This window comes from Lissotriton helveticus, chromosome 5_1 (genome assembly GCF_964261635.1).
Source record: "Lissotriton helveticus chromosome 5_1, aLisHel1.1, whole genome shotgun sequence".
NCBI lineage: Eukaryota > Metazoa > Chordata > Amphibia > Caudata > Salamandridae > Lissotriton > Lissotriton helveticus.
The window spans coordinates 258,013,091-258,038,240 of NC_136065.1; the positions used below are offsets into that span (position 1 = coordinate 258,013,091).

General features: G+C 42.6%; 1 protein-coding gene across 1 annotated transcript in view; it reads left to right on the plus strand.

Annotated features, from left to right (window-relative positions):
- Positions 1-25,150, plus strand: part of LOC144752438 (uncharacterized) — a 408,565-nt gene that overhangs the window by 197,525 nt on the left and 185,890 nt on the right. The window contains exons 31-40 of the mRNA XM_078640369.1: positions 253-318; positions 1,565-1,612; positions 2,428-2,493; positions 5,394-5,459; positions 6,713-6,760; positions 7,571-7,636; positions 10,537-10,602; positions 11,850-11,897; positions 12,713-12,778; positions 15,677-15,837. Coding sequence (XP_078496495.1) covers positions 253-318; positions 1,565-1,612; positions 2,428-2,493; positions 5,394-5,459; positions 6,713-6,760; positions 7,571-7,636; positions 10,537-10,602; positions 11,850-11,897; positions 12,713-12,778; positions 15,677-15,837 — 701 coding nt within the window. The remainder of the gene's footprint in view (positions 1-252; positions 319-1,564; positions 1,613-2,427; positions 2,494-5,393; positions 5,460-6,712; positions 6,761-7,570; positions 7,637-10,536; positions 10,603-11,849; positions 11,898-12,712; positions 12,779-15,676; positions 15,838-25,150) is intronic.

The window sequence follows — 25,150 nt, forward strand, 5'->3', positions numbered from 1 at the left end:
ATACAGTTATCCATTTCCCATCAGTGGAATTACATTTTTGCAATGGTTTTGACATACCTCCATTTCTTAAAATTATTGTTTGGCCTTCACTCATGTCTCTGTCACCAATGAAAAAAGGTCAAAGGCATCAGACAACTAGTATTCATCACAGATCAATTTTGATGGATTTGTGAAAGTAAAGTGGATATAAGGAGCACACCTAATTTAGTCTTGTGGTAAATGTTAAGAGTATTTCTTTTTTGTTTCCTCCAGCCACCACCTCCTGATATTGCCATCCAGAGGCCGGATCAAGAAACTGAGGACACATCAATTAAACAGGTTAGCATACTCAGCCTGTTGAAATGCATTTGTGCAAATCTTAAAGATATCATGTTCGGCACTGAGGCACTGGTGCTTATCACACAAAGAGAGAGGTAGGGACACATTTTGACCATCATCTACCACAGACAAGGACCTGGTTCCCTTGGTTCCTTTGTTAAATTCTTTATTGTATGGACCTTCTTGGCTTTGCTGATGCACACAATTCAGAGCACATAGAGACCTTTGCCTTGAGCATTGGTTTTGGTACACAATAAAAATTGTCCCAAACTATTCCCTTTGTCTTACCTATTTACATCTCTATGCTGTGGTGTGGTCAGTCTTTATCCACTGTTTCACTACTGCTCCTACAGTGCAGTCCAACCCTGAGAAAAGGTTCCATCTGTCAAATCTCATGTTTCATCTTTTTCTACATGTGGCCTTTCAAATACATTGTCATCCTCTGAGCTGCTGTTTTATGATTTGTGGATATGTATTCTCGTTCAATAAACTCAGTTTCAGGTTATTTTGTCTCAGAAAAACCGGAGACTTTCATATTCATGTACTCATTAAGTGGAATGAATTATTATTGGTGTTCAGTGCTCATACCTACACCTTTTGGAGAGTCACAAAAATAGGTAACAGTACCATGAATTACTAATAGGATTCCCACACATTGGGGCAGATTTACAAGCCCCTTGCGCCACTTTTGCGTCACTTTTCCCATGTTAAAAGTGACGCAAAAGTGGCGCAAGGGGCTTGTAAATCTGCCCCATTGTATTTAAGGTATTACACAATTTGTAGGTTAGACTGGTGTGCACAAAACAGAAATAGTGTTTCCACAGGTTTTTATGACATGTGCATGAGTAGTGTGTCAACGTAAAAATGTACAAGACATGAGTGTATTCTACTGGAACATTTTAAGGTGACTAAATGAATGATCAAAGTATGTAATGATTACTGTATGGACAAAAATATATATTATAAATCCATTCAAAAAAATGTGGAATTAGCTCAAGCTTTTGTTGTTGATAAAAGAATGAGATTTTACATGTTGCAATGATGTATTACTTTGTCATAAATGCAGTCTTAGCCCCTTTCATCACACTTAACACTACTTTTACGTGGATCTGGCCTTATCTAAATAAAGGTGCCACTGCAGTCATGTGTTTTATAGAGACTATGATTGTACTTGGGAAATCTGTACATTAATTTTCATAGTTTGTCATTCATAACAATTCTTTCTGACTTTTTCTGTTGCCTTTAGAGTCTGCCTCCTAGTGCAGTGGATGGTGAAATGGGCACAAAGGACACAGTAAGTAGTTTTATTCTCGAATATAGACTGCTCTTATGATAACAGTCTAAAACATTTCCCAATTCTTTGAAACTAAATGGCATCAGCTGAGACTTCCTAAAAGAAGAATTAATTGATAGAATTGCTCATATTGTTAAGTATCTCCAGTTAAAAAGCGATTCAATGTAATTCATGCTCATTTTCTTCCTCTTCGCAACCTAAAAGAAGCTCACTGATTTAGCTCTTAATTCCAAATCTCTCAATCTCTATCTCTTCACTTGTCTATTTTATCATTGCGTCCTTTTCTAGAAATCTAATATTTTCAACAATGATTTATATACTGTAGTATACAAAAAAGTGATGGCTAGAACGCTTGAACTAATTTCAGCTATTGTTAATTACTCGGGCTGAGTCTCAGTCAATCGTTATTTTGCAAATCACTGGGTTTAATGTGAATTAGCATGGTGGAAAAAAGAATGATGGGTTGGAATGCTACACCAAGCGACTGCCAGTGGTTAGACTAATTGCAATCATTCCTTCCATCATATTTTATGTTATGTATATACTGTTACAATTTTGAGACTACTCATACACCTATCCATTTCCCGTCACCCAAATGTATTTCTTGTGGAATGGTGTTCCCATAGCTCTATTTCTTAAAATTATTTTCTGACTTGCATTTATGACTCCATCCCAAATGTAAGGAGGTAAGGGACATTAGAAACCCAGTGACCACATTAGATAAACTTCAATGATTTGTGAAATCCAAATGCCAAATTACCCCACACATAATTTTATTTTGTTGTAAATGTTAGTTCTTGTTTTGTTTCTTCCAGGTACCTACAACAAATGTTGCTGACCAGAAGCTGGATCAGACAATTGAGGAAAAACCACTTGAAGAGGTTAGTATAATCAGTCTGTTGATATATGTTTGTGAAAAACTCAAGAATATCCTGTTTGGTACCGATTTTGATCATGCTTACCATGCTTAGAGGACTAGAGATACCCTTTGTCCATTATCAATGAGAGACGAGGTCCTGGTTCCAAGGTTAAATTTTCCACACTCACGACCATCTTTGTTTTGCTGAGGCACACATTTCAGAGTCATTTAAGACTAAAGTCTTGTGCTCAGACTCTGGTACTTAGTATAATCTGTTCCCGGCTATTCCCTTCACATGCTCACCCCTCTGTTCACTGATTTAGGCAGCCATTATTAATTATTTAATTCTTTGCTCCTTTAGTCAAGTCCACTCCTCAGACATGAAGTACCATCTCTCCAAGGTCCTTTTTCGTCTTTTCCATGATGCAGCCTTTTAAACACATTCGCTTCCTCATATATATAAATCATCCCTGCCATTTATCTGTGATTCTTGAATATGTATTTGCTGTTGCATAAACCCAGTTTAAAATATTTTGCCATAGTATATTTATAATTGTACATTATGGGTAATGAATTTATAGTGCTGTTCATTTTGTTTACTGTGCCTCCTAAAATTCCTATAGAAATTCATGAAAGTGACCTGCACAACCACAAATGTGTAACAGAATGCCCACCCAAGGTATCCAAGGTATTAACATATTCATAGTTTAGAATGGGGAGTTCCGTAGAGAGGGTGTGTTTCTGCAACTTTCTCTGACATTTAAAAGTGTTTAATTTCGGGTCACCCTGAAAGGCATATCCACTAAAGAGCAATCGCTCTTCTCATTCCTGTGTCCAGTGTGGTACCACACTACCCATTTTGGAGATTATACTTCCTTCTCGCAGAACTCAGTCATTGTCCTGCGAACCTGCAGCCTAGTCAGGTGTGTTCCACTGCGGAGGTCATCCGCTGACCTGCCTCAATCACCTACCTGACGCTAGGCGACGGGGTCTGAATACCACCCTCCGCAGGGTGCTGGAAGGTGGTGGGTAGGCATGCCTGGAATGCTGGAACGCAGAGCTGTGTGCTGTGGAGTGTGGCTGGGGCAGGCCTGCAATAACCATTCGGGCCACTGGAGCTGCCTCCATTCGATATCCTGCAGGCTACAAGCCTACTACCTGGGACCTGATTAGGCCTAGCAGCAGTGAGATTTTGGGCATCTGTCATAGGGGTTGGAGTGGCAGAGCAAGGGGAGAGGCTGCCCATCCTGGTTTGGGTGCTGCTGTGGCTACCGCAGTCTTGTGGATGCAGCTGTGATGCACAGGGGCTGCTGAGGCATGCTGACTCGCTGCAAGGTATGCGGTCCACTGTGTGATTAGGTGCAGACGCCTGCCTCAACACAGGGGACTTGGATCGAGTCAACTGTACCGTGGCACTGCGGGCTGTATCCGCGCTTACAGGTGAGCCATCCCTGCTATTTTGCCACAGTGAAATCTGAGGCTAGTATATTTATGAGCACTCATTATAGGGAATGAGTTAATAGTGGTGTTTACTATTCATACCATGAGTTTTTAAATTCGCTTTGGGATTCATATGAAATGAGTGACAGTACCACAAATTCAGATATTAACACAGTCATAGCTCAGAATGGGGAGTTCCATGCAGAAAGAGAATTCCCACAAGTTTTGCTGACATTTCAAAGTTCAAACGTTCCATGTAAACATGTACAAGACATAAGTGATTTCAGTTTGAGTAACCTAAATGGGCCACCCGGTGAATTACGGCATAATATATCTAAACACCCTCATCATCAAACATTCTACAATGCCAACTGATGATGATTGTTAGAGATGTAGGAGGGAGCAAATAGAACTTTTTTTTATTTGCACTTGATGCCTTTGGTAAGGGCGTCGACATGAGCGGCATAACTATACTATGATTTCTGCTTGACCTAAACAAGATAATAAAAATTAATTTTCAGAAACAATGTAGAATTAGCATTAACTGTTGTTGGTGATAAAATGATTATCTTCCATATTATGTAATGCTGTATTATTGGTTCACAAATGTAGTATAATACCCTTACAGCATGTCCAACACTGCTTTTATATGGGTCTGCCCTTGTGGACATAAGGACACCACTGCACTTGATTTGGTCAGAGAGACTAAAAATGCACCTGAGAAAACTTTCAATAATTACCATAGTTTGTCTTTCATGGAGAACTCTTTCTGACTATCTCTTTTACTATTAAAGTTGACCTCCAACTGTAGTGGATAGGGAAAAGGCCATGAGGGGCATAGTAAGCAGATACTTCTCTAATAGTTATACTGGTTTTATACTAAAATCTAACATTGTTCCCAGTTCAGTGTAGATTAAGTGGCTCAGAGAGGATTTATTAAAAACTGAGTACAATTGCATGGCTGTTCACCTTGTTACATATTGCTACTCTAAAGGCCATTCACTGTCATTAATGCATATTTCATCCCCCTAACTCCCCTTTACTCTTAACTCCTTTACCTCTATATACCATACTTCACCCCTTCACGTAACCCCTGTATCACCACTTTTGCGCTTTATCCCCAGTTGGTATATAATAGTATTGTATACTTTTTCCAGGTTGTCATGAGCTTTCCATGACAGCTGCTATCTTCAAAAATGATTTTATACCAAGACAAGTCTTGGTGTTCTCATACAGTTATCCATTTCCCATCAGTGGAATTACATTTTTGCAATGGTATTGACATACCTCCATTTCTTAAAATTATTGTTTGGCCTTCACTCATGTCTCTGTCACCAATGAAAAAAGGTCAAAGGCATCACACAACCAGTATTCATCACAGATCAATTTTGATGGATTTGTGAAAGTAAAGTGGATATAAGGAGCACACCTAATTTAGTCTTGTGGTAAATGTTAAGAGTATTTCTTTTTTGTTTCCTCCAGCCACCACCTCCTGATATTGCCATCCAGAGGCCGGATCAAGAAACTGAGGACACATCAATTAAACAGGTTAGCATACTCAGCCTGTTGAAATGCATTTGTGCAAATCTTAAAGATATCATGTTCGGCACTGAGGCACTGGTGCTTATCACACAAAGAGAGAGGTAGGGACACATTTTGACCATCATCTACCACAGAAAAGGACCTGGTTCCCTTGGTTCCTTTGTTAAATTCTTTATTGTATGGACCTTCTTGGCTTTGCTGATGCACACAATTCAGAGCACATAGAGACCTTTGCCTTGAGCATTGGTTTTGGTACACAATAAAAATTGTCCCAAACTATTCCCTTTGTCTTACCTATTTACATCTCAATGCTGTGGTGTGGTCAGTCTTTATCCACTGTTTCACTACTCTCCTACAGTGCACAGTGCAGTCCAACCCTGAGAAAAGGTTCCATCTGTCAAATCTCATGTTTCATCTTTTTCTACATGTGGCCTTTCAAATACATTGTCATCCTCTGAGCTGCTGTTTTATGATTTGTGGATATGTATTCTCGTTCAATAAACTCAGTTTCAGGTTATTTTGTCTCAGAAAAACCGGAGACTTTCATATTCACGTACTCATTAAGTGGAATGAATTATTATTGGTGTTCAGTGCTCATACCTACACCTTTTGGAGAGTCACAAAAATAGGTGACAGTACCATGAATTACTAATAGGATTCCCACACATAGGGGCAGATTTACAAGCCCCTTGCGCCACTTTTGCGTCACTTTTCCCATGATAAAAGTGACGCAACAGTGGCGGAAGGGGCTTGTAAATCTGCCCCATTGTATTTAAGGTATTAACACAATTTGTAGGTTAGACTGGTGTGCACAAAACAGAAATAGTGTTTCCACAGGTTTTTATGGCATTTGCATGAGTAGTGTGTCAACGTAAAAATGTACAAGACATGAGTGTATTCTACTGGAACATTTTAAGGTGACTAAATTAATGATCAAAGTATGTAATGATTACTGTATGGACAAAAATATATAATATAAATCCATTCAAAAAAATGTGGAATTAGCTCAAGCTTTTGTTGTTGATAAAAGAATGAGATTTTACATGTTGCAATGATGTATTACTTTGTCATCAATGCAGTCTTAGCCCCTTTCATCACACTTAACACTACTTTTACGTGGATATGGCCTTATCTAAATAAAGGTGCCACTGCAGTCATGTGTTTTATAGAGACTATGATTGCACTTGTGAAATCTGTACATTAATTTTCATAGTTTGCCATTCATAACAATTCTTTCTGACTATTTCTGTTGCCTTTAGAGTCTGCCTCCTAGTGCAGTGGATGGTGAAATGGGCACAAAGGACACCGTAAGTAGTTTTATTCTCGAATATATACTGCTCTTATGATAACAGTCTAAAACATTTCCCAATTCTTTGAAACTAAATGGCATCAGCTTAGACTTTCTAAAAGTAGAATTAATTGATAGAATCGTTCATATTGTTAAGTATCTCCAGTTAAAAAGCGATTCAATGTAATTCATGCTCATTTTCTTCCTCTTCGCAACCTAAAAGAAGCTCACTGATTTAGCTCTTAATTCCAAATCTCTCAATCTCTATCTCTTCACTTGTCTATTTTATCATTGCGTCCTTTTCTAGAAATCTAATATTTTCAACAATGATTTATATACTGTAGTATACATAAAAGTGATGGCTAGAACGCTTGAACTAATTTCAGCTATTGTTAATTACTCGGGCTGAGTCTCAGTCAATCGTTATTTTGCAAATCACTGGGTTTAATGTGAATTAGCATGGTGGAAAAAAGAATGATGGGTTGGAATGCTACACCAAGCGACTGCCAGTGGTTAGACTAATTGCAATCATTCCTTCCATCATATTTTATGTTATGTATATACTGTTACAATTTTGTTACTACTCATACACCTATCCATTTCCCGTCACCCAAATGTATTTCTTGTGGAATGGTGTTCCCATAGCTCTATAAAATTATTTTCTGACTTGCATTTATGACTCCATCCCAAATGTAAGGAGGTAAGGGACATTAGAAACCCAGTGACCACATTAGATAAACTTCAATGATTTGTGAAATCCAAATGCCAAATTACCCCACACATAATTTTATTTTGTTGTAAATGTTAGTTCTTTTTTTGTTTCTTCCAGGTACCTACAACAAATGTTGCTGACCAGAAGCTGGATCAGACATTTGGGCAAAAACCACTTGAAGAGGTTAGTATAATCAGTCTGTTGATATATGTTTGTGAAAAACTCAAGAATATCCTGTTTGGTACCGATTTTGATCATGCTTACCATGCTTAGAGGACTAGAGATACCCTTTGTCCATTATCAATGAGAGACGAGGTCCTGGTTCCAAGGTTAAATTTTCCACACTCACGACCATCTTTGTTTTGCTGAGGCACACATTTCAGAGTCATTTAAGACTAAAGTCTTGTGCTCAAACTCTGGTACTTAGTATAATCTGTTCCCGGCTATTCCCTTCACATGCTCACCCCTCTGTTCACTGATTTAGGCAGCCATTATTAATTATTTAATTCTTTGCTCCTTTAGTCAAGTCCACTCCTCAGACATGAAGTACCATCTCTCCAAGGTCCTTTTTCGTCTTTTCCATGATGCAGCCTTTTAAACACATTCGCTTCCTCATATATATAAATCATCCCTGCCATTTATCTGTGATTCTTGAATATGTATTTGCTGTTGCATAAACCCAGTTTCAAATATTTTGCCATAGTATATTTACAATTGTACATTATGGGTAATGCGTTTATAGTGCTGTTCATTTTGTTTACTGTGCCTCCTAAAATTCCTATAGAAATTCATGAAAGTGACCTGCACAACCACAAATGTGTAACAGAATGCCCACCCAAGGTATCCAAGGTATTAACATATTCATAGTTTAGAATGGGGAGTTCCGTGGAGAGGGTGTGTTTCTGCAACTTTCTCTGACATTTAAAAGTGTTTAATTTCGGGTCACCCTGAAAGGCACATCCACTAAAGAGCACTCGCTCTTCTCATTCCTGTGTCCAGTGTGGTACCACACTACCCATTTTGGAGATTATACTTCCTTCTCGCAGAACTCAGTCATTGTCCTGCGAACCTGCAGCCTAGTCAGGTGTGTTCCACTGCGGAGGTCATCCGCTGACCTGCCTCAATCACCTACCTGACGCTAGGCGACGGGGTATGAATACCACCCTCTGCAGGGTGCTGGAAGGTGGTGGGTAGGCATGCCTGGAATGCTGGAACCCAGAGCTGTGTGCTGTGGAGTGTGGCTGGGGCAGGCCTGCAATAACCATTCGGGCCACTGGAGCAGCCTCCATTCGATATCCTGCAGGCTACAAGCCTACTACCTGGGACCTGATTAGGCCTAGCAGCAGTGAGATTTTGGGCATCTGTCATAGGGGTTGGAGTGGCAGAGCAAGGGGAGAGGCTGCCCATCCTGGTTTGGGTGCTGCTGTGGCTACCGCAGTCTTGTGGATGCAGCTGTGATGCACAGGGGCTGATGAGGCATGCTGACTCGCTGCAAGGTATGCGGTCCACTGTGTGATTAGCGACAGACTCCTGCCTCAACACAGGGGACTTGGATCGAGTCAACTGTACCGTGGCACTGCGGGCTGTATCCGCGCTTACAGGTGAGCCATCCCTGCTATTTTGCCACAGTGAAATCTGAGGCTAGTATATTTATGAGCACTCATTATAGGGAATGAGTTAATAGTGGTGTTTACTATTCATACCATGAGTTTTTAAATTCGCTTTGGGATTCATATGAAATGAGTGACAGTACCACAAATTCAGATATTAACACAGTCATAGCTCAGAATGGGGAGTTCCATGCAGAAAGAGAATTCCCACAAGTTTTGCTGACATTTCAAAGTTCAAACGTTCCATGTAAACATGTACAAGACATAAGTGATTTCAGTTTGAGTAACCTAAATGGGCCACCCGGTGAATTACGGCATAATATATCTAAACACCCTCATCTTCAAACATTCTACAATGCCAACTGATGATGATTGTTAGAGATGTAGGAGGGAGCAAATAGAACTTTTTTTTATTTGCACTTGATGCCTTTGGTAAGGGCGTCGACATGAGCGGCATAACTATACTATGATTTCTGCATGACCTAAACAAGATAATAAAAATTAATTTTCAGAAACAATGTAGAATTAGCATTAACTGTTGGTGGGGATAAAATGATTATCTTCCATATTATGTAATGCTGTATTATTGGTTCACAAATGTAGTATAATACCCTTATAGCATGTCCAACACTGCTTTTATATGGGTCTGCCCTGGTGGACATAAGGACACCACTGCACTTGATTTGGTCAGAGAGACTAAAAATGCACCTGAGAAAACTTTCAATAATTACCATAGTTTGTCTTTCATGGAGAACTCTTTCTGACTATCTCTTTTACCATTAAAGTCGACCTCCAACTGTAGTGGATAGGGAAAAGGCCATGAGGGGCATAGTAAGCAGATACTTCTCTAATAGTTATACTGGTTTTATACTAAAATCTAACATTGTTCCCAGTTCAGTGTAGATTAAGTGGCTCAGAGAGGATTTATTAAAAACTGAGTACAATTGCATGGCTGTTCACCTTGTTACATATTGCTACTCTAAAGGCCATTCACTGTCATTAATGCATATTTCATCCCCCTAACTCCCCTTTACTCTTAACTCCTTTACCTCTATATACCATACTTCACCCCTTCACGTAACCCCTGATTCACCACTTTTGCGCTTTATCCCCAGTTGGTATATAATAGTATTGTATACTTTTTCCAGGTTGTCATGAGCTTTCCATGACAGCTGCTATCTTCAAAAATGATTTTATACCAAGACAAGTCTTGGTGTACTCATAACGTTATCCATTTCCCATCAGTGGAATTACATTTTTGCAATGGTATTGACATACCTCCATTTCTTAAAATTATTGTTTGGCCTTCACTCATGTCTCTGTCACCAATAAAAAAAGGTCAAAGGCATCAGACAACCAGTATTCATCACAGATCAATTTTGATGGATTTGTGAAAGTAAAGTGGATATAAGGAGCACACCTAATTTAGTCTTGTGGTAAATGTTAAGAGTATTTCTTTTTTGTTTCCTCCAGCCACCACCTCCTGATATTGCCATCCAGAGGCCGGATCAAGAAACTGAGGACATATCAATTAAACAGGTTAGTATACTCAGCCTGTTGAAATGCATTTGTGCAAATCTTAAAGATATCATGTTCGGCACTGAGGCACTGGTGCTTATCACACAAAGAGAGAGGTAGGGACATATTTTGACCATCATCTACCACAGACAAGGACCTGGTTCCCTTGGTTCCTTTGTTAAATTCTTTATTGTATGGACCTTCTTGGCTTTGCTGATGCACACAATTCAGAGCACATAGAGACCTTTGCCTTGAGCATTGGTTTTGGTACACAATAAAAATTGTCCCAAACTATTCCCTTTGTCTTACCTATTTACATCTCAATGCTGTGGTGTGGTCAGTCTTTATCCACTGTTTCACTACTGCTCCTACAGTGCAGTCCAACCCTGAGAAAAGGTTCCATCTGTCAAATCTCATGTTTCATCTTTTTCTACATGTGGCCTTTCAAATACATTGTCATCCTCTGAGCTGCTGTTTTATGATTTGTGGATATGTATTCTCGTTCAATAAACTCAGTTTCAGGTTATTTTGTCTCAGAAAAACCGGAGACTTTCATATTCACGTACTCATTAAGTGGAATGAATTATTATTGGTGTTCAGTGCTCATACCTACACCTTTTGGAGAGTCACAAAAATAGGTAACAGTACCATGAATTACTAATAGGATTCCCACACATAGGGGCAGATTTACAAGCCCCTTGCGTCACTTTTGCGTCACTTTTCCCATGATAAAAGTGACGCAACAGTGGCGCAAGGGGCTTGTAAATCTGCCCCATTGTATTTAAGGTATTAACACAATTTGTAGGTTAGACTGGTGTGCACAAAACAGAAATAGTGTTTCCACAGGTTTTTATGGCATTTGCATGAGTAGTGTGTCAACGTAAAAATGTACAAGACATGAGTGTATTCTACTGGAACATTTTAAGGTGACTAAATTAATGATCAAAGTATGTAATGATTACTGTATGGACAAAAATATATAATATAAATCCATTCAAAAAAATGTGGAATTAGCTCAAGCTTTTGTTGTTGATAAAAGAATGAGATTTTACATGTTGCAATGATGTATTACTTTGTCATAAATGCAGTCTTAGCCCCTTTCATCACACTTAACACTACTTTTACGTGGATCTGGCCTTATCTAAATAAAGGTGCCACTGCAGTCATGTGTTTTATAGAGACTATGATTGCACTTGTGAAATCTGTACATTAATTTTCATAGTTTGCCATTCATAACAATTCTTTCTGACTTTTTCTGTTGCCTTTAGAGTCTGCCTCCTAGTGCAGTGGATGGTGAAATGGGCACAAAGGACACAGTAAGTAGCTTTATTCTCGAATATATACTGCTCTTATGATAACAGTCTAAAACATTTCCCAATTCTTTGAAACTAAATGGCATCAGCTTAGACTTCCTAAAAGTAGAATTAATTGATAGAATTGTTCATATTGTTAAGTATCTCCAGTTAAAAAGCGATTCAATGTAATTCATGCTCATTTTCTTCCTCTTCGCAACCTAAAAGAAGATCACTGATTTAGCTCTTAATTCCAAATCTCTCAATCTCTATCTCTTCACTTGTCTATTTTATCATTGCGTCCTTTTCTAGAAATCTAATATTTTCAACAATGATTTATATACTGTAGTATACAAAAAAGTGATGGCTAGAACGCTTGAACTAATTTCAGCTATTGTTAATTACTCGGGCTGAGTCTCAGTCAATCGTTATTTTGCAAATCACTGGGTTTAATGTGAATTAGCATGGTGGAAAAAAGAATGATGGGTTAGAATGCTACACCAAGCGGCTGCCAGTGGTTAGACTAATTGCAATCATTCCTTCCATCATATTTTATGTTATGTATATACTGTTACAATTTTGTTACTACTCATACACCTATCCATTTCCCGTCACCCAAATGTATTTCTTGTGGAATGGTGTTCCCATAGCTCTATTTCTTAAAATTATTTTCTGACTTGCATTTATGACTCCATCCCAAATGTAAGGAGGTGAGGGACATTAGAAACCCAGTGACCACATTAGATAAACTTCAATGATTTGTGAAATCCAAATGCCAAATTACCCCACACATAATTTTATTTTGTTGTAAATGTTAGTTCTTTTTTTGTTTCTTCCAGGTACCTACAACAAATGTTGCTGACCAGAAGCTGGATCAGACAATTGAGGAAAAACCACTTGAAGAGGTTAGTATAATCAGTCTGTTGATATATGTTTGTGAAAAACTCAAGAATATCCTGTTTGGTACCGATTTTGATCATGCTTACCATGCTTAGAGGACTAGAGATACCCTTTGTCCATTATCAATGAGAGACGAGGTCCTGGTTCCAAGGTTAAATTTTCCACACTCACGACCATCTTTGTTTTGCTGAGGCACACATTTCAGAGTCATTTAAGACTAAAGTCTTGTGCTCAGACTCTGGTACTTAGTATAATCTGTTCCCGGCTATTCCCTTCACATGCTCACCCCTCTGTTCACTGATTTAGGCAGCCATTATTAATTATTTAATTCTTTGCTCCTTTAGTCAAGTCCACTCCTCAGACATGAAGTACCATCTCTCCAAGGTCCTTTTTCGTCTTTTCCATGATGCAGCCTTTTAAACACATTCGCTTCCTCATATATATAAATCATCCCTGCCATTTATCTGTGATTCTTGAATATGTATTTGCTGTTGCATAAACCCAGTTTAAAATATTTTGCCATAGTATATTTACAATTGTACATTATGGGTAATGAGTTTATAGTGCTGTTCATTTTGTTTACTGTGCCTCCTAAAATTCCTATAGAAATTCATGAAAGTGACCTGCACAACCACAAATGTGTAACAGAATGCCCACCCAAGGTATCCAAGGTATTAACATATTCATAGTTTAGAATGGGGAGTTCCGTGGAGAGGGTGTGTTTCTGCAACTTTCTCTGACATTTAAAAGTGTTTAATTTCGGGTCACCCTGAAAGGCACATCCACTAAAGAGCACTCGCTCTTCTCATTCCTGTGTCCAGTGTGGTACCACACTACCCATTTTGGAGATTATACTTCCTTCTCGCAGAACTCAGTCATTGTCCTGCGAACCTGCAGCCTAGTCAGGTGTGTCCACTGCGGAGGTCATCCGCTGACCTGCCTCAATCACCTACCTGACGCTAGGCGACGGGGTCTGAATACCACCCTCCGCAGGGTGCTGGAAGGTGGTGGGTAGGCATGCCTGGAATGCTGGAACCCAGAGCTGTGTGCTGTGGAGTGTGGCTGGGGCAGGCCTGCAATAACCATTTGGGCCACTGGAGCTGCCTCCATTCGATATCCTGCAGGCTACAAGCCTACTACCTGGGACCTGATTAGGCCTAGCAGCAGTGAGATTTTGGGCATCTGTCATAGGGGTTGGAGTGGCAGAGCAAGGGGAGAGGCTGCCCATCCTGGTTTGGGTGCTGCTGTGGCTACCGCAGTCTTGTGGATGCAGCTGTGATGCACAGGGGCTGCTGAGGCATGCTGACTCACTGCAAGGTATGCGGTCCACTGTGTGATTAGGGACAGACGCCTGCCTCAACACAGGGGACTTGGATCGAGTCAACTGTACCGTGGCACTGCGGGCTGTATCCGCGCTTACAGGTGAGCCATCCCTGCTATTTTGCCACAGTGAAATCTGAGGCTAGTATATTTATGAGCACTCATTATAGGGAATGAGTTAATAGTGGTTTTTACTATTCATACCATGAGTTTTTAAATTCGCTTTGGGATTCATATGAAATGAGTGACAGTACCACAAATTCAGATATTAACACAGTCATAGCTCAGAATGGGGAGTTCCATGCAGAAAGAGAATTCCCACAAGTTTTGCTGACATTTCAAAGTTCAAACGTTCCATGTAAACATGTACAAGACATAAGTGATTTCAGTTTGAGTAACCTAAATGGGCCACCCGGTGAATTACGGCATAATATATCTAAACACCCTCATCATCAAACATTCTACAATGCCAACTGATGATGATTGTTAGAGATGTAGGAGGGAGCAAATAGAACTTTTTTTATTTGCACTTGATGCCTTTGGTAAGGGCGTCGACATGAGCGGCATAACTATACTATGATTTCTGCTTGACCTAAACAAGATAATAAAAATAAATTTTCAGAAACAATGTAGAATTAGCATTAACTGTTGTTGGTGATAAAATGATTATCTTCCATATTATGTAATGCTGTATTATTGGTTCACAAATGTAGTATAATACCCTTACAGCATGTCCAACACTGCTTTTATATGGGTCTGCCCTTGTGGACATAAGGACACCACTGCACTTGATTTGGTCAGAGAGACTAAAAATGCACCTGAGAAAACTTTCAATAATTACCATAGTTTGTCTTTCATGGAGAACTCTTTCTGACTATCTCTTTTACCATTAAAGTCGACCTCCAACTGTAGTGGATAGGGAAAAGGCCATGAGGGGCATAGTAAGCAGATACTTCTCTAATAGTTACACTGGTTTTATACTAAAATCTAACATTGTTCCCAGTTCAGTGTAGATTAAGTGGCTCAGAGAGGATTTATTAAAAACTGAGTACAATTGCATGGCTGTTCACCTTGTTACATATTGCTACTCTAAAGGCCATTCACTGTCATTAATGCATATTTCATCCCCCTAACTCCCCTTTACTCTTAACTCCTTTACCTCTATATACCATACTTCACCCCTTCACGTAACCCCTGATTCACCACTTTTGCGCTTTATCCCCAGTTGGTATATAATAGTATTGTATACTTTTTCCAGGTTGTCATGAGCTTTCCATGACAGCTGCTATCTTCAAAAATGATTTTATACCAAGACAAGTCTTGGTGTTCTCATACAGTTATCCATTTCCCATCAGTGGAATTACATTTTTGCAATGGTATTGACATACCTCCATTTCTTAAAATTATTGTTTGGCCTTCACTCATGTCTCTGTCACCAATGAAAAAAGGTCAAAGGCATCAGACAACCAGTATTCATCACAGATCAATTTTGATGGATTGGTGAAAGTAAAGTGGATATAAGGAGCACACCAAATTTAGTCTTGTTGTAAATGTTAAGAGTATTTCTTTTTTGTTTCCTCCAGCCACCACTTCCTGATATTGCCATCCAGAGGCCGGATCAAGAAACTGAGGACACATCAATTAAACAGGTTATCATACTCAGCCTGTTGAAATGCATTTGTGCAAATCTTAAAGATATCATGTTCGGCACTGAGGTACTGGTGCTTATCACACAAAGAGAAAGGTAGGGACACATTTTGACCATCATCTACCACAGACAAGGACCTGGTTCCCTTGGTTCCTTTGTTAAATTCTTTATTGTATGGACCTTCTTGGCTTTGCTGATGCACACAATTCAGACCACATAGAGACTTTTGCCTTGAGCATTGGTTTTGGTACACAATAAAAATTGTCCCAGACTATTCCCTTTGTCTTACCTATTTACATCTCAATGCTCTGGTGTGGTCAGTCTTTATCCACTGTTTCACTACTGCTCCTACAGTGCAGTCCAACCCTGAGAAAAGGTTCTATCTGTCAAATATCATGTTTCATCTTTTTCTACATGTGGCCTTTCAAATACATTTTCATCCTCTGAGCTGCTGTTTTATTATTTGTGGATATGTATTCTCGTTCAATAAACTCAGTTTCAGGTTATTTTGTCTCAGAAAAACCAGAGACTTTCATATTCACGTACTCATTAGGTGGAATGAAATATTATTGGTGTTCAGTGCTCATACCTACACCTTTTGGAGAGTCACAAAAATAGGTAACAGTACCATGAATTACTAATAGGATTCCCACACATTGGGACAGATTTACAATTCCCTTGCGCCACTTTTGCGTCACTTTTCCCATGTTAAAGGTGACGCAAAAGTGGCGCAAGGGGCTTGTAAATCTGCCCCATTGTATTTAAGGTATTAACACAATTTGTAGGTTAGACTGGTGTGCACAAAACAGAAATAGTGTTTCCACAGGTTTTTATGACATTTGCATGAGTAGTGTGTCAATGTAAAAATGTACAAGACATTAGTGTATTCTACTGGAACATTTTATGGTGACTAAATGAATGATCAAAGTATGTAATGATTACTGTATGGACAAAAATATATAATATAAATCCATTCTAAAAAATGTGGAATTAGCTCAAGCTTTTGTTGTTGATAAAAGAATGAGATTTTTCATGTTGCAATGATGTATTACTTTGTCATAAATGCAGTCTTAGCCCCTTTCATCACACTTAACACTACTTTTACTTTTACTTTTACCCCAGCTGAGTGATCAGCCAGTTGTGTCAAATATGGAGGCCAGGCCAGGGGTGGCATACTACATGCTGCAGCCCCTGGTAGGCCTTGGAAGCACCTATGCCCTGGGTACCTGGGATACACTGTCACAGGGGCCAATAAGGTGAACCAGTTCCAATTTTGTAATGCACCTAATGTGCATTGGCATTAATTTAGAGAGAGAACAGCAGGCTGTGGGTCTGATTAGCAGGCCCACCGCCACATTAAGTCATAAACCAGTGAAGCAAAAAGCAAACATTTGGGGTGACAATAGGATAGCAGACCCTACTCTCCTACACCCCCCCCCCCCAAACGCAGGGACATTAGACTAACCTTGACCAGTTGTGTCTTCATGTTCTAAGTGGAAGTACCTGGAGAGACCATCTGCATTACCATGGTCAGTCCCTGGGCGGTGCTCCACTGTAAAGTCCATCCCCTGTAGGGAAATGGACCACCTGAGCAGTTTGGGGTTTTCACCCTTCATCTGATTAAGCCATAAGAGGGGCTTATGGTCGGTCTGAATCTTGAAGTGAGTGCCAAACAAGTATGGTCTCAACTTCTTCAGGGCCCACACCACAGCAAAGGCCTCCCTCTCAATAGCTGACCAACGTTTCTCTCTGGGGGTCAGCCTTCTGCTAATAAAAGCAATGGGCTGGTCTTGGCCATCTACATTAAGCTGTGAAAGCACAGCTCCCACTCCCAACTCAGAAGCATCTGTTTGGACAATGAACTCTCTTGAGTAGTCAGGACTCTTCAGGATAGGTGCAGAGCACATGGCCTTCTTCAGGTCATCAAATGCGTTTTGACAGTTTACTGTCCACTGAACCTTTTTGGGCATCTTCTTGGATGTCAGATCATTAGGAGTGGTGTGGCTCACTGGTTAGAGGCGGCAGACCCGGAAGTAGAGGTCGGCCCGGGACCAGGGTTCGATTCCCGACGCGGCAGGGTCTTGGGCCAAGGTCAGCGGACTCGATAATTCTCGCCTCGGTGCCTACTCTAACCATGGATCCCGCTCAGCAACTCTGGGCAATAGCTTGCTTAATCTCCACTTACGGCCCCATCAGCGCCGGGGATGCTTGTCTTCACCTTGGAGATGCCCAGGAGGGACCATCTCACAGGGAAAGCCAGGATGGGTTCCCCAGCGGTATACAGCGCCGAGACGCCCCTTTGCTTTGGCTGCTGTGCGCTTTACAAGTATACAACATTTAACATTAAGAGGAGTCACAATGGACCCATAGTTCTTAACAAACTTCCTGTAGTACCCAGTCAGGCCCAAGAAAGCTCTGACCTGAGTCTGGGTAGTTGGAGGGGACCAGTCCTTTATGGTCTGGATCTTACTCTCCAGTGGTTGAACTTGGCCTCCACCTACAAGGTGGCCCAAGTATACAACTTTACTCTGCCCTATCTGGCACTTTGTTGCCTTGATAGTGAGGCCTGCCTTTTGCAAAGCCTCTAGCACTACCTTCAGGTGGACGAGGTGAACCTCCCAGGTGGAGCTGAAGACAGCAATATCATCCAGATATGCTGCACAAAAGTCATCCAACCCAGTAAGGACTTGATTCACCAACCTTTGGAAGGTGGCAGGGGCATTTTTAAAACCAAAGGGCATCACCACAAATTGGTAATTCCCACCTGGGGTAGAAAACGCAGTTTTGGCTTTAGACTCCTCAGCTAACCTGATTTGCCAATAGCCAGCTGTCAAGTCAAATGTGCTCAAATCCTTGGCAGAAGCCAATTTGTCTATGAGCTCATCTGCCCTTGGAATAGGGTGTGCATCTGTCCTGGTGACAGCATTGAGTCCTCTGTAATCCACACAGAACCTCATCTCTCTCTTGCCATCTTTGGTGTGAGGTTTGGGGACCAGAACCACTGGGCTAGCCCAGGGGCTCTCTGAAGCCTCAATAACACCTAATTCCAGCATCTTTTGCACCTCAGTCTTGATACAGTCCCTGACATGGTCAGGTTGCCTGTATATCTTGTTTTTCACAGGAAGACTGTCACCAGTGTCCACCATATGGGTACACCAGTTAGTCTGACTGGGTGTCAATGAGAACATATGTCTATATGACTGCAAAACTTGTCTACAGTCATTTTGCTGATGTTCAGTGAGGCTGCCATCTAAGGCCACACCATCAACTGAGCCATCCTCAGGGTTCTGAGTCAGCAGGTCTGGGAGAGGGTCACTCTCTTCCTCCTGCCCCTCATCTGTAGCCATGAGCAAGCCCATGTCTGCCCTGTCAACATATGCCTTCAATCTGTTAACATGGAGCACCCTGTGGGGGCTCCTGGGAGTTCCTAGGTCCACCAAGTAGGTAACCTCTCCCTTCTTTTCAATGATAGTATGGGGTCCAGACCATTTGTCTTGGAGTGCTGCTGGGGCCACTGGCTCCAACACCCATACTCTCTGTCCAGGCTGGTACTCAGTCAAGACAGCCTTTTGGTCATGCCAAGCTTTTTGTAACTCTTGGCTGGCCTCAAGGTTTTTAGATGCCTTCTCCATATACTCAGCCATCCTGGAGCGGAGACCAAGTACATAGTCCACTATGTCTTGTTTGGGTTTTCTGAGAGGTAACTCCCATCCTTCCCTCACTAAACACAGGGGTCCTCTTACAGGGTGCCCAAACAACAATTCAAAGGGGCTGAAGCCAACCCCCTTTTGTGGGACCTCTCTGTAAGCAAACAGAAGGCAGGGTAGAAGGATGTCCTATCTTCGCCTGAGCTTTTCTGGTAATCCTTTGATCATACCCTTTAGGGTCTTGTTGAACCTTTCAACAAGCCCATTGCATTGTGAATGATAAGGAGTGGTGAACTTGTAGTTGACACCACATTCCTTCCACATAGCTGTTAAGTATCCTGACATGCAGTTGGCATCTCTATCAGATACTACCTCCTTAGGAAACCACACTCTGGAGAAAACTCCAAGTAAGGCCCTGGCCACAACAGGAGCTGTAGTGGTCCTAAGGGGAATTGCCTCTGGGTACCTGGTGGCATGGTCCACCACCACCAGTATGAATCTGTGCCCGGATGCTGTAGGGGGAATCCATTGGACCTACAATATCAATCCCCACTCTTTCAAAGGGGACCCCCACCACAGGTAGTGGTATCAGGGGGGCCTTTGTTGTTATGTTATGTTATGTTATGTTAAAACCACACTTTTAGAGCGCACGGCTACCCCAAGAGGTGTCCCGGCGCTTTGACAAAAGGGGCCAGAGGTCCAAAAAACACGAGGCAAAAACACCTGTTCTACCTGCTTTGCCACTGGCTTGGCAGGTCACACAGGAGCGACAAAACTCCTTTGTATCGTCAGACATGTGAGGCCAGTGAAAGTGAGGGACAAGCCTCTCCCAAGTCTTATTCTGGCCTAAGTGTCCTGCTAAGGGAATATCATGGGCCAAGGTTAGAAGGAAGCCCCTAAATTGCAGAGGTATAACCAACCTTCTGGTTGTACCAGGCTTGGGTCACCACCCTCTGAATAAAGGAGCCCATCATCCCAATACACTTTATGGGTACCTTGAGCATTCCCAGCAGCCTCAGCAGCAGCCTGCTGTCTGAAGGGTTCAAGAGAAGGACAGGTTAACGGAGCCTGCCCCAAGTCTGCCCTAGAAGGTCCCCCTGTCCCCAGAAACTCAACCTGATCAGGTTCCATTTCTTCAGGGACAGTTCCTTCAGGGGTCTCCAGATCACCTTCCTGTGAAGGCTGATCCTCACCTGTAGGCAGTTGGGAAGGCACAGCCTTTACCGTCCTGTTCTTCGTCTTGGAAGGTGCTTGGTCCATTGTTCCAGGATCCAAGACCTGAGGTTCAGAGAGGCACTTTTTGGCCTGTGACCTGGTCACAGCAAGGACATGTGATGATATCCCTAACATCTCTGCATGAGTCCTGTACTCAACTTTTGACCATAGAGAGCTCTCCAGGTCATTGCCCAACAAACATTCAACTGGGAGATCAGCACTAACCACAACTCTTTTTAGGCCAGTTACCCTTCCCCAGGAGAAATTAACAATTGCCACACTATGTGTAGTAGTGACATTGCTGGCATTGGTCACCAGGTAATTATCACTAGGTATGTATTGTCCAGGGTCCACAAAGTTAGGTGTCACCATAGTGACACTGGCACATGTGTCCCTCTGTGCTTGAGCCACTTTTTCATTAATCAAAGGCGTCTGCCTGTACTTGCCCAGATTACTGGGACTGACAGTGGTGGACAAATCTATTTCCACATCACAAATCAGAACAGCCTGTGTAGGGGTTCTGACTAGGCCAGACTCTCCCTCAGTTCCCAAGGTGATACCTACTACCCCCTTAGTTTGTGGACCAACACTGCTGACTGTACTATTGGGTGCAGGTGCCTTAGGGGCTGCAGTGTTGGGGGCTCCACCCTTTTTACACTCACTGGTCCAGTGAGAGGTGTTTTTAGCAGTACTACACCAGGGTTTTCTTTGACCTTCTTTCTTCTTCTACTTGGAAGTTTGGGACCCACCCTCAGTAGTAGTTTGGGGCCCTGTTGAAGACTTCTGGTCTTTAGCTTTCTGCTCCCCACCCTTCTGGTCGGTTTTCTTTTGGTCACCACCCTGGTTCTGGTTCTAGTTCTTTTGCTTAACTCTGGTTCTAACCCATTTGTCTGCCCTCTTTCCCAATTCTTGGGGAGAGGTCAGATCTGAGTCAACCAAATGTTGATGCAACTGCTGGTTCTGACAATTATTTAAAATGTGTTCTCTCATAAGTAAATTGTACAATCCTTCATAGTCTGTAACCTTACTTCCCAGCAACCAGCCCTCCAGAGCCTTAATGGCACATTCAACAAATTCAGACCAGTCCTGAGTCTGTGTCTTCTGGGTTTCTCTGAACATTAACCTGTACTGTTCAGTGGTTAAGCCTAACCCATCTATCAGAGCACTCTTCAGGACCAGGTAGTTTCTAGAATCCCCATCACTAACTGTGAGGAGTCTGTCTCGGCCTCTACCTTCAAAGGAGAGCCACAAGATTGCTGCCCACTGCTCCTGAGGGATCTGCTGTACTCTGCAGGCTCTCTCAAGTGCAGTCATCCATTAGTGGATATCATCCCCAGCTTTGTAGGGGGGCACAATCTTACTCAGGTTTCTATTGTCATAGGACCTGTCTTTATCCTTAGGGATAGTGCTGCCACCAGTGGATCCTAATCCACTCTCTCTAGGCTGTCTTGCTCTACCAAGTTTCTCTTTGGCCAGGACAACTTCTAGTTCTTGCTTCTGGATCCTAAGCGCAGCCTCTCTCATTTTGGCCTCATGTTCCCTTCTCTGAGGGCTAGTCATCCCCCTACTGGAGTGACCATGAGAGCCTCTAGAAGCTTGGGAGGTGTTGGATTCACCTGAGTGATTCCTCCTCCTCCTTTGCTCCTGGTTAAGTCCACTTGGGGGTCTGAATGGGTTCGACCCACTTTCAGTCCCAAATAGGCTTAAGTTAGCCTGGTTAAGCCTGCTGACTAACACCTGACTATTTCTACCATCATCAGAATCACTTTCTTCCTCCCCCTCTTTCTCCTCCTCATCCTCAGGCTGAGTCTCTCCAGTGGTCTGGTTTTCCTCATCTATCTGGATGACAGGGACAGGGGCATCAGTGTTATCATCTTCAGAGGGAGAGCCCCCTTCTCCAGACCCTTTGGGGTTAGGATGGGAGGTCTTTAGAGCTTCAGACTGGTCTAAAAGCTCTCTGAGGTGTACTGTGGTAGGGGTTGGACCCGTCTTGAGACCTCTTAAGGTACACAGTTGCCTCATTTCTTTAAAGTTTAACATAGCAAATTTGGATGGTGCCCTTGGAGGGTCACTCTCAACAGGGACTGGTCCAGTGGACCCCTCTGCTCCAGACATTGCTCTAGTGTGGGTGGATATGTTGCAATCTACCTACACTGGTGTTTACCTACTAAACCTATCTAGTAGTTGTAGTCAGGGTGTGCTACTCCCTATCCTCTACAACAACTAAGTTCAGTAGAACTTAAGTATACTAGTCTTGTTTTATATGTACCTAACAGGTACCTGTATGATTTTTCAAATGATACTCTCAAAGATTGTAATGGTAAAACAACAGCAAGCTCAAATCCCAACCGCTGCTCACCAATGTGAGAAGTTGGCCTGGTATATGCTGCTCACTAGTTCTAGTAATCACCTTGTACCATGCCAAGAAACCCTTATGATGATTGGTTGTAAGTCAACCTTATAGACCAGCTATCCCAGTGGTAGCATGGACAAAGCAGTCTTAGGCTAAACTCTCTAAAGGCATGTGAAGCAAGCTGTTTTACCATACACAATCCCCTTGAATACCAAATGAAAGGACACCACACAGATATATATTGAAAATATATATATTTACTTACTACAAAATATCCCGTATACTCTTTATGAGCACAGAAGCAAATGCGTTAAAACAAAACACAGTTTAAATATACAAAAGTTGCACAATATGGATGAGCCCTAGGGGCCAAATAAACCATATACTAAAATAGTGGTATAAGGACCACTAATTGAAAAGGAAATAGGCCTAGGGCCTGGGGAATCGCTGGAGCTGTTCGGGACTAACAATGAAGTAGTCGGGAAAGGCCCGCGGGACTCGGGTGCAGCGCTTAAAGCACACGCATGCACCAATGCAATGTCAATGGTGCGTAAAAGTTATAGAGTTACTGTTTTAGGAACCTTCCGACTGACCTAGAAGGACAAAACTTTAGATCTAGGCACTAGAGGTTTGTACCAGTGTAGGAACACCGGCGTTGCTGAGTTACGTCACCCACAGGAAGCGGGTGCACAGGTGCCAATTAGTGTCGGGTTTCATCACGCAGGTCGATGGTGCCTGGAGATGAAGATGCTGCAGGCGGGTCGTCGAGGAGGATTCCGGTGGATCCAAGGATGGATCTGAAGAGGTGAAGACCTGAAAGCAGAGGGGACAATGTTCAAAGTCACTAGCCAGTGACTACCGTGTAACCAGGATGGAACCAGGCGATGTCGGGTGCCAACAGGTGAAGAGGGTTAGCTTGTCTCCGCAGCCACGTGGACACGAAGAGGTCGAGGACGTCTAGGAGTCGATCACGAAGTGTTTCACAAAGGCTCTAGCTGATGGCGGTGTCGGCAACTTGATTAGAGCAAACAGGCCTTGGCTAATGCAAGCCACGCAGGAAGTGAAGAAAGCTTGTTACTCGGACCAGCAAGGTCAGAGCGGGTGCTCCTTTTCAGGGGAGCGAGGACCAGTCTGGAGCAACCAGACCAGCAGTGTTGTTTGTAGATTTCGTCGCCAAGATGGCCACCAGCCAACAGGCTAGCGACCGGGATGGCGTGTCAAAAGGCGAAGTGCAAAAGGGCCCCACGCAGATCATGGAGATGCTGGGGGGCTGATCCTTGGTGCAAATGCTGCTCGGTAGTGGGGCTTCTCAAACCCCAAAGCACAGCATCGAGGGTGCCTCGGGTGCTGCACTGTCAGCTTCTCGGGGGTCTTTCAAGATGGCCGGTCCCACGTCTCTCGGTGCCTCCACGGGTCTCTTCTTTTCAGGGACTGTGGATCGAGCTGTGAGATGTCTGAGAATCCAGGTCTTGTTGGGTTTCTGGGCTCGGGCTCCGGCGGGAGGCGGCGGCAAAGCAGACGTAGAGTTGCTGGTTGGTGCCTGTATTCACAGGGTGGTCACTCCTTGGCCACAAGGGAGATTTTTTCAGTCTTCTGTGCAGCAGAATGTCGAAGTCCAGTTTTCTTCTTAGTTTCAAGTTGAGTTCAGGATGATCTGAAGTCTTGGGACACAGCTCCTACTCTTATTCCAAATCTAGGGGCCGGATTACCTGCTAGGTCCCTCCTCTGGGTGGGACCAGGAAGGGGGGTGGTTACACCCCCTTTCCTTTGTCCAGCTTCGCGCCAATACTGGGGCTGGAGAGCCCCAGCGCCGGTTTGTACTGGCATATGCACAGGGACACCTTGTGTGCTCCAGGCATGTCTCATTCTATTCATCCCTGTCCTACCCAATACACAAAATCCTGTCTGGGGTGGTGCTAGCACCTCCCAAGGCAGGAAACCCTTTGTCCAAGCCTCCCTCGCTGGAAGGACTCCCAGCAGCAGGAGGTCAGACTTGTGTCTGTGGTGGCAGCATCCATTTTGTGATGCTGAGGCTCATGTTTAACTTTACCCGGGTTTCAGGTTATGTACATGTCGTGTCCCTCTAGAAGGGTGGAATGCTACCCCCGTCGCCAGAACTGGCGAGGGGGTAGTATTCCAATTCGTATGACACCTTACTCGACATGTTTTGATAAAGCCAAACCAAAGATAGCAT